General features: G+C 42.4%; 1 protein-coding gene across 4 annotated transcripts in view; it reads left to right on the forward strand.

The window, feature by feature from the left end:
- LOC106580677 (NADPH--cytochrome P450 reductase) overlaps window positions 1-10196 on the forward strand; it is a 47091-nt gene extending 36895 nt beyond the window's left edge. For all 4 annotated transcript variants that reach the window (XM_014161992.3, XM_014161993.3, XM_014161991.3 and 1 more), the window contains 13 exons: window positions 2096-2224; window positions 2686-2835; window positions 3402-3526; window positions 3826-3915; window positions 4036-4134; window positions 4389-4505; window positions 4677-4795; window positions 5148-5329; window positions 5769-5918; window positions 6471-6738; window positions 6939-7084; window positions 7573-7658; window positions 7814-10196. In XM_014161992.3, coding sequence (XP_014017467.3) covers window positions 2096-2224; window positions 2686-2835; window positions 3402-3526; window positions 3826-3915; window positions 4036-4134; window positions 4389-4505; window positions 4677-4795; window positions 5148-5329; window positions 5769-5918; window positions 6471-6738; window positions 6939-7084; window positions 7573-7658; window positions 7814-7958 — 1806 coding nt within the window. In that variant the 3' untranslated portion in view covers window positions 7959-10196. The remainder of the gene's footprint in view (window positions 1-2095; window positions 2225-2685; window positions 2836-3401; window positions 3527-3825; window positions 3916-4035; window positions 4135-4388; window positions 4506-4676; window positions 4796-5147; window positions 5330-5768; window positions 5919-6470; window positions 6739-6938; window positions 7085-7572; window positions 7659-7813) is intronic.
- The last annotated feature ends 143 nt before the right edge of the window (window positions 10197-10339 follow it).

The raw sequence follows: 10339 nt of genomic DNA on the forward strand, positions 1-10339 counted from the left end.
GTAGTCCAGCCTAGAAGTAACAAAAGCATGGATTAATTTTTCTGCGTCATTTTTGGACAGAAAGTTTCTGATTTTTGCAATGTTACGTAGATGGAAAAAAGCTGTCCTTGAAACAGTCTTGATATGTTCTTCAAAAGAGAGATCAGGGTCCAGAGTAACGCCGAGGTCCTTCACAGTTTTATTTGAGACGACTGTACAACCATCCAGATTAATTGTCAGATTCAACAGAAGATCTCTTTGTTTCTTGGGACCTAGAACAAGCATCTCTGTTTTGTCTGAGTTTAAAAGTAGAAAGTTTGCAGCCATCCACTTCTTTATGTCTGAAACACAGGCTTCTAGCGAGGGCAATTTTGGGGCTTCACCATGTTTCATTGAAATGTACAGCTGTGTGTCGTCCGCATAGCAGTGAAATTTAACATTATGTTTTCGAATGACATCCCCAAGAGGTAAAATATATAGTGAAAACAATAGTGGTCCTAAAACGGAACCTTGAGGAACACCGAAATGTACAATTGATTTGTCAGAGGACAAACCATTCACAGAGACAAACTGATATCTTTCCGACAGATAAGATCTAAACCAGGCCAGAACTTGTCCATATAGACCAATTTGGGTTTCCAATCTCTCCAAAAGAATGTGGTGATCGATGGTATCAAAAGCGGCACTAAGATCTAGGAGCACGAGGACAGATGCAGAGCCTCGGTCTGATGTCATTAAAAGGTCATTTACCACCTTCACAAGTGCAGTCTCAGTGCTATGATGGGGTCTAAAACCAGACTGAAGCGTTTCGTATACATTGTTTGTCTTCAGGAAGGCAGTGAGTTGCTGTGCAACAACTTTTTCAAAAATTTTTGAGAGGAATGGAAGATTCGATATAGGCCGATAGTTTTTTATAATTTCTGGGTCAAGATTCGGCTTTTTCAAGAGAGGCTTTATTACTGCCACTTTTAGTGAGCTTGGTACACATCCGGTGGATAGAGAGCCGTTTATTATGTTCAACATAGGAGGGCCAAGCACAGGAAGAAGCTCTTTCAGTAGTTTAGTTGGAATAGGGTCCAGTATGCAGCTTGAGGGTTTGGAGGCCATGATTATTTTCATCATTGTGTCAAGAGGTATAGTACTAAAACACTTTAGTATCTCCCTTGATCCTAGGTCCTGGCAGAGTTGTGTAGACTCAGGACAATGGAGCTTTGGAGGAATACCCAGATTTAAAGAGGAGTCTGTAATTTGCTTTCTAATGATCATGATCTTTTCCTCAAAGAAGTTCATAAATTTATTACTGCTGAAGTGAAAGCCATCCTCCATTTGCGAAGGCTGCTTTTTAGTTAGCTTTGCGACAGTATCAAAAAGAAATTTCGGATTGTTCTTATTTTCCTCAATTAAGTTGGAAAAATAGGATGATCGAGCAGCAGTGAGGGCTCTTCGATACTGCACGGTACTGTCTTTCCAAGCTAGTCAGAAGACTTCCAAGTCTCTCTAGGACAAGTCAGCTTGTCCTAGAGAGATTTACATGGTTATCAAAACGTCACGCCAGAGTAAGCCTTCACTAAACCCGTATTGTATGTGTTTCTAATATCTCCAGTGAGAAAAATGAATGGTGGAATAACTATTTCCCTGTTTGACCACTGTTTTTATGGGTATTATGACTCATACTGTGGTACTCTATTGAGACATGGATGATGTATTGGTGCCATTCACAGGGTGAATGGGCAAGACAAAAGATTTTGGTGCCTTTGAATGGGGTATTGTAGTAAGTGCCAGGCGCACCGGTTTGTCAACATGGGCCAGAATCCCTGTGGAAAGCTTTCGACACCTTGTAGAGTCCATGCTACGACGAATTGAGTTTGTCCTGAGGGCAAAAGGGGGGTGCCACTCAATATTAGGAAGCTATTCCTAGTGTATTTATTCTATCACAGAACATAATGCTCTAACTTGTATAATGTAATATTTTACCTCGTTATTGGACAGCAAAAAGTTGAATGGCAGCAGGGTGGGTTGGGATTTGGTTATAACTATGGCCTGGAGTTTTTTTCCTGGCCGCCAGGTCATGTGGTCAGTAAAAGATTCCAACTGTTGCAGCTATTTCCCTCTCCAGGGTAGGAACATTGTGGTATTCTACGGCTCTCAGACAGGCACGGGCGAGGAGTTTGCCAACCGGCTGTCCAAAGACGCCCAGCGCTACGGTATGAAGGGTATGGCTGCCGACCCCGAGGAATACGACATGGTAACTAACAACATTTCTATATCAGGGTTTATATGGTTCAAAGGAACAATCTTAGGGCGTTGAAATTCGGTACCCTGGTTCCAGTTTCCAGAATTATACAAAACATTTATTTTCACAAGACCTGATAATAACCGCTTCAGGGTGCGATTTTTTTTGTATTCTACCTGACGTTAGTAAGCTAGCTTGTTTACAACGGGCAAAAAGTACCGTGCGACTCGTGTTGCCGTGTCACAATAACCTGGTACTCTAGTCCTGGGTCTTGGACCCGCTGCTCACTGGTCCAGGATTCTCTTCAGTCATGGTTTGTTTGCTTTTCACACAGGCTTTATAGCACAGATCAGTATTAGTCTCTTGAGCCAAGGACCTGTTCTGTAAAATTGAAAAGCTACTCGTGCCCTGAATGGCATACAGCATGTGTAATAGCAAATCTCTATAATGTCCTGGCATCTTTTAATTCACAGTGTGAGCTGTCCCGTCTGGCTGAGATTGACAACTCCCTGGCCATCTTCTGCATGGCCACTTACGGAGAGGGAGACCCCACGGACAATGCCCAGGACTTCTATGACTGGCTGCAGGAGAGTGACCTGGAACTGAATGGAGTCAACTACACAGTGAGTATCTCTTTGTCTCTCTCGCTCTCTTTCTCCTCCCCGTCATTCATAATCAGGGACAGAGTTTGCCCGAGAAAAACGTATATTGGCTCCATTCACATACATTTGCCAAGCGTTCACTTTCAAATGTGTATTTCACATCGATGAACTTTAGTGTGAGACCGAGATGAGTAATGACAACATGCAAAAAAATAGGCTTTATGTGTATGGTTGAATTCTGGCTTCAGCCATAGCCGACATGCGTGCCATCCTGGATCCAACGGTCCTGCCCTCAGTGGGGTGAAGAATTTAACTTCTGACTTAAGTGAATCTGGCCGAGCACTCTGAATGATCACTTGGGCTCCTTTCACTCCCTGCCATTTTCTTTCTGTCCTAGACTAGAAAGACAGCATTAATTACACTGAGTGAAAGATTATAAACTTTCACAATGTACTAGCAGCAGGAGCTTGCGTTCAGTGTGTGTGCATGTCTCTGTGTGTCTTGTGTGCGTGTTTAAATATTGTGTATATAGGATACTATCTTATATTGAATATGTTGAACTGATGTTGACATGTCTCTCCCTGCAGGTGTTTGCGTTGGGTAACAAGACATATGAACACTACAATGCCATGGGTGCGTATGTGGACAAGAGGCTGGAGGAGCTGGGAGCCAAGAGGGTCTTCGACCTGGGCATGGGAGACGACGACGGCAAGTGAGTGAGGCTGCGTTGGAGGGGTGCGTCCCAATATCTCCTTTCTCCTGAAGAGTGCACTTGTTTGCTACTTCCCACAAATCTAAAGGCATTGAATTAGTTTCCACCATATTTCTTATACCAGCAATTTCCTTTCAAATCAGTGAAGGGAAGTGAACGAGTGCACACTTTGTGAGGAAGGAGAAATAATTGGTACATAACCTTGGATCACTCCCAAATCAAAGTGTGACCGATGTTTTCAGACCCCTGATGTCGAGATCAACATAAGAGGGTGTTTTCTGCTTCTTTTCATTGTTCAGCCTGGAGGAGGACTTTGTGACATGGAGGGAGCAGTTCTGGCCAGCCATGTGCGAGCACTTTGGAGTGGAGGCTTCAGGAGAGGACTCCAGGTACTTAGCCCAATTTATTGTCTTTTTCACATGAAAAATGTCCCTCCACAATTCACACACACAAAGAGTATGGAAGGAGTGATTTGCAGATTAACTGTAGGCCCTCTCGCTCTACATTAGCATTCGTCAGTACGAGCTCAAGGAGCACAATGACATCAACATGAACAAGGTGTACACAGGAGAGTTGGGCCGTCTGAAGAGCTTTGAGACCCAGAAGCCGTGAGTTGTTTTACCCCATCCTCTTCACTTATCATTACAATATCTGCTACAGAGTTTGATGTTTTATAGATTTCTCACTCAAAACGAGTATTACTGCCCCCTAGTGGAGCTAAAGGGGATTTCCTTGTTGGAATGCTAAAGTGCAACACTGCTTCATCCATCGACTTTCACCTCTATGATTTACCTTATGTTGTCTCTGCATGCTGATGTGCACAGTTCACCGGTTTGAAATTCTGTTGATCCTTTTCCCCCAGGCCTTTTGATTCAAAAAACCCCTTCCTGGCTCCAGTCATTGTTAACCGCAAGCTCAACAAAGCAGGCAACAGGCATCTCATGCACCTTGAAGTCGACATTACAGGCTCCAAGATTAGGTAAGAGAGAGAGCCAAGAGAGACGTAACTTTGTCTCTGTATAGTTACCAATCTATCTCTACCTCCCAGACAGTATTTCCTTAAAAGGAATAGGCTACACTTCTTGGATGAAATGCCTTTTCACATAGTGGAAAGATTACTTGAAAACCCTTTGTCATTCTGTCTTTGTAGATATGAGTCGGGAGACCACGTTGCCGTATATCCCACCAATGACACAGCAATCGTGAACAAGCTGGGACAGATCCTTGGCGTGGACCTTGATATGGTTATTTCTCTCAATAACCTTGATGGTACGGCACTGACCTGACGCAACACCTTGACTCAGTCCTCCGAATATCTCTCAATGTCCTTTGAAGATCCTTAAACACACACATTCTGTTTGGACATCTTTTGAAATGTTACTCTCACTGTATTTACTTTTTTTTTTTTGAAGCAGAAGGATTTGTGTATTCACCAACTGTCTTATTACTCTAAGTCTTAGGGTTGGTTTGCCTTACCCAGATTAAGCCTAGTCCTGGACTAAAAATTAAAAGCTTAATTGAGATTACTTTTTAGTTCAAGATTAGGCTTAATCTGTGTCTGGGAAACTGTCCTTAATGTATAACCAATGTTAATGTGATGTTATCTGATGCCGTTTATCAGAGGAGTCCAATAAGAAGCACCCGTTCCCTTGCCCCACCACCTACCGTACGGCTCTGACCCACTACTTGGACATCATCCATCCGCCTCGCACCAACGTCCTGTACGAGCTGGCCCAGTACGCCACCGACCCCAAGGACCAGGAGAACATGCGCAAGATGGCCTCGTCTGCTCCCGAGGGCAAGGTGTGTGGCTCTGACACCGTGTTAACTCTACTCCTATTTGAATCAAAGTAGTCAAGATTACCTCCACATACACAAGATGGGTTATTGGTAGTGGGAAAGTACGCTTAAGCGTCAGAGTTGGGGTCAATTCAATGTCAATTCAGGAAGCAAACTTGAGAAAGCATTGAGAAAAATTGGAATTAGAATTTAAATGTACTTCCTGACTGAATTTAAATGAAATTGACCCCAACCTTGATAAGCCTATAACACCATGTGAAAGGTTTCCGCTAAACATAGATCTAGGATCATTTTAACTCCAACCTTAACCAATTTAGGAGGATAGTAAATATATCTGACCCTCATGTATCTCAGATTCCTGACTACAGATCAGTGGTTAATGGCAACTTCTATCTACTCCATGTTATCCCAGCTGAGTGTTGTTGTTGTGGTTCTCCACTAGGCTCTGTACCAGAGTTTTGTGCTGGAAGACAACAGGAACATCCTGGCCATCCTGGAGGATCTGCCATCCTTGCGGCCTCCCATCGACCACTTGTGTGAGCTCATGCCTCGCCTGCAGGCCCGCTACTACTCCATTGCCTCCTCCTCCAAAGTGAGCCTATAAACAGGGGTGTATCCATGCACTGTAGCAAAACGTTTTGCAACAGAAAAAACTTATATATATATTCAGATAATGTCAAACGTCCAAGTTTTATTAAAGGCCCACTGCAGTCCAAAAATGTATTATCCTGTGTTTTATATATATAGTTCCACACTGAGGTTGGAATAATACTTTGAAAGTGGGAAAATTATGATAATTCCCTTTTAGTGTAAGAGCTGTTTGAAAAGAGAGCCTGAAATTTTGGCCTGTTTTGTGGGAGGGAGTTTTGGCATTCCATAGTGACATCACCATCCGGTAAGTTCGTTAATAGCCCAATAAATTCCCAAACTCTCTGCCAATAACAGCACATTTTCAGTTTTCCCCTCCCCACTCAAACCACTTCCAGACAGTCCTAGAAAAATTATTGTTTGACATATTGCTCTTTGCTAAGAAGCTATTTTTGTTTTATTTTAATTGAGAACAGCTGCATTGGACCTTTAAGCGTCCATTGTTGGTCAATAGTGTGTTCTAAAAAGAGTGGTTAATGATGCCTTCTCTTTGTAGGTCCACCCCAATAGCATCCACATCTGTGCTGTGCTGGTGGAGTACACGACTAAAACGGGGCGCCTCACCAAGGGAGTGGCCACCACCTGGCTGAAGAACAAACTGGTTGCGGACAACGGCCACAAGTCCACGGTCCCCATGTACATCCGCAAGTCTCAGTTCCGCCTGCCCTTCAAGGCCAGCAACCCAGTCATCATGGTCGGTCCTGGGACCGGCATCGCTCCCTTCATGGGCTTCATCCAGGAGCGAGGGTGGCTCAAAGAGCAAGGTACATGGTAGACACCGTAATGGAAGCTAGGCATAGATGCATGGAAATGTTTGTGTATGTGTCGATTTCCTGATTGTTTTGTTATGCTGCATAGTCTTTCTTTATGAGTTGTCATGTTCTGTGTGACATTGACTAAAATAAAGCACCTTAACTGTCTTGTATGGATACAAGTAAGCCAATTGGTCTGCTTTTTCCTGTAGGCAAGGAGGTGGGAGAGACGGTCTTGTACTTTGGCTGCAGGCACAAGAACGAGGACTATCTGTACCAGGAGGAGTTGGAGGAGGCTGAGAAGACGGGTGTCATCACGAAGCTCAACGTGGCTTTCTCTCGGGACCAGGAGCAAAAGGTATACTTGTTTTATTAGTTATTCAGCACGAGGACGTTAAAAAAGATTTATTTAAAATGGTGAACAATACTTTTCTGGTAGCTAGAATATGACATATTTATTTCCTATATAGTCATAGACCACCATACAGCCATATTGTTATCTGAGCCTACACACCCTGCAGTTGGGGACACCAAGACAAAATTGTACTCCTATTTCCATAGCGTTCTTGAGTGTTGCCGATCACGGTTGTTGGTAGTATAGACCTGTTATCTATACCTGTCTGATTCTGTACCATTAGATGTACTATTAGTGGGGAGGGTCAACACATACTCCATACAGTCCTAGGCTAGCCCTCAGAGGAGACCTGAGGGATTGAGTTTGTGCTGCCTCATCTCATAAGGAAAGAGGAACACATTTCTTTGCAAGATCAGTTTTTTGTTTCAAGGAGACTGGAAGCTCAAGAGGATGGTATGATAGATCTCTCTTTCCTCTCACCTTCTCTCCAGGTGTACGTGCAGCATCTCCTGAGGACCAACAAGGAGGACCTGTGGAGGCAGATCCACACAGACAACGCACACATATACATCTGCGGGTAAGGAAGGATCCTCTCCGGTAACATTTGCCCCTTGGCGATAAAGTCGATTGAAATTGAATTGACATATTTCTTGAAAGCACTCCTGAATTCACAAAATCCACAAACAAGGGTTAAAAGACAAATGTCTTATAGAGAAATGCTTCTGTTTTTAGGGATGCGCGGAACATGGCCAGGGATGTGCAGACAGCTTTCTATGAGATAGCAGAGGAGCTGGGCGGCATGACACGCACTCAGGCCACCGACTACATCAAGAAACTGATGACCAAGGGACGGTACTCGCAGGACGTCTGGAGCTAAAACCCCTAGGATCCAACCACATCCTATGTTTGTTCGTTTTTAAACTTGCATTGTTATTTGTGCCAGTTTGTGTCAGTAATGGTTATAATGGGTCACCAACCCTGGTACTGGAGAGCTACCGGGTGTGCCGGCTTTTGTTTCCGCCTAGCACTAAAACGTCTGATTCTATTGATTGGCTTATCATCATGATCTTGATTAGTTCAGATGGGTGTGTTTGTGCCGTGCTGGAATAAAAGCCTACACACCCTGTAGCTCTCCGGGACCAGGATTTGTGACCACTGGGGAAGGATATCGCTGCCGTCATCTCTGGTTGTTTTATTTCCATGGAGCAACCCAAGCACTCACGCACCACAATAACGGTCGGTTATCCTCCATTCTGATTTGATATTTTATGTCAGTCGGCCATCGGTTTGGCAGTGGCAAATGTAGTATCACATTTGTCGACTTCGTGAGTGAGATAATATATTGTAGGTGTACATAATTGTACGGTGCAAAGTGGGGGGGTGGGCTTAAATACAAAACTCATACAGTGCAAGTATTTTCTTTAGGAAGTTGACCTAATCTGGGTATTAAAAGTGTATTCAGAATACATTATAAATATTTTTGATTTGTGAAATAAAAAGTGAGATCTTTTTGTCTACGAAATCAGTAACTGAAAATATTAGTGTTGGTTTAGCTTTTGCATTTGGATAAGGGATATATAGCCTTTTATGCAATGAGGATGTTACTGTACATTTCTAATCAATCACAGTAACGCTTAGCAAGGCATGAAAATAGTATCATGTTGTAATTAAGTAGTCAAAATCCCTCTATTGAGGAGAAATGATTAGCTTTTATTTTCCACAAGACTGCCTTTTTAAATATATCAATGAAAATGATTTTTGGGTTCCCTATAGTATGTATATACATGATGCAATTTAAAAAATAATAATAATAATTTTACCTTTATTTAACCAGGTAGGCCAATTGAGCACAAGTTCTCATTTACAACTGCCACCTGGCCAAGATAAAGCAAAGCAGTGCGACAAAAACAACACAGTTACACATAAACGTACAGTCAATAACACAATAGAAAAATCTATGTACAGTGTGTGCAAATGTAGAAGAGTAGGGAGGTAAGGCAATAAATAGGCCATAGAGGTGAAATAATTACAAGTACAATTTATCATTAACACTGGAGTGATAGATGTGCAGATGATGATGTGCAAGTAGAGATACTGGGGTGCAAAAGAGCAAGAGGGTAAGTAATAATATGGGGATGAGATAGTTGGGTGTGCTATTTACAGATTGGCTGTGTACAGGTACAGTGATCGGTAAGCTGCGCTGACAGCTGATGTTTAAAGTTAGAAAGGGAGATCAGCTTCAGTGATTTTTGCAATTCGTTCCAGTCATTGGCATTAGAGAACTGGAAGGAAAGGCAGCCAAAGGAAGTGTTGACTTTGGGGATGACCAGTGAAATATACCTGCTGAAGCACGTGCTAGGGGTGGGTACTGCTATGGTGACCAGTGAGCTGAGATAAGGTGGGCTTTACAAAGACTTATAGATGACCTGGTGCCAGTGGGTTTGGCGACGAATATGTAGTGGCCAGCCAACGAGAGCATACAGGTCGCAGTGGTGGGTAGTATATGGGGCTTTGGTGACAAAATGGATGGCAATGCAAATGGTTGACATAGAAAAAAACAAGTAAGCCTGGAAGGGGGGATGAGTAAATAATATGCATATCTCTACCTAAATACTCGGCATTATCCAGTTTAGGATGAAACAAAAACAAAAACTGAACACGTACAATACTTAGTAGCAAGCATTCCAATTGACATGTTTTTTTATCATGCAAACCTAGCACTGTACCCTGAGAATGTAGATTTCTACAGCTAGTTGGCTTTGAGTGTCAACTTTTTATTTTATATTCTTTGTACTATTGCACACTAATCAGTGTAAGTACTGGATGATATATAACACTTATGTATGGATGTTAAATGTGACGGACGCTGCTCAAACATGTCGAGATTTACTTTCTACCACCTCTTTTCAACTGTCTCCCATTTAAATTTGGCATCATTTGTTCACTTCACTGACATTTTAAAAATATTGGCGAGAAACCATGTTCTGTGAAGACATTCATTCCATTCCTGTTACTTTTTTGTCCACATTCCATTTTATAAAGTAATACGTGTCTCAACTGAATGAGTGTAACTTGGCATGTCTTTTTAAAATGAATAAAAAATATTGAATAAATAGTCAAGTTTATTCATGTCCTGTTAATCTGATCAAATTTTAGAAAATTAAATGGTATTGTTATTTTCAATTATTAAATGGATGGATGCAAGAAGACCAGATGGATTAAAGTATGTTTGATGGATGGAGGGCCTACGTGGCTGCT

The sequence above is a fragment of the Salmo salar genome, chromosome 20 (genome assembly GCF_965601325.2).
Source record: "Salmo salar chromosome 20, fSalSal1, whole genome shotgun sequence".
NCBI lineage: Eukaryota > Metazoa > Chordata > Actinopteri > Salmoniformes > Salmonidae > Salmo > Salmo salar.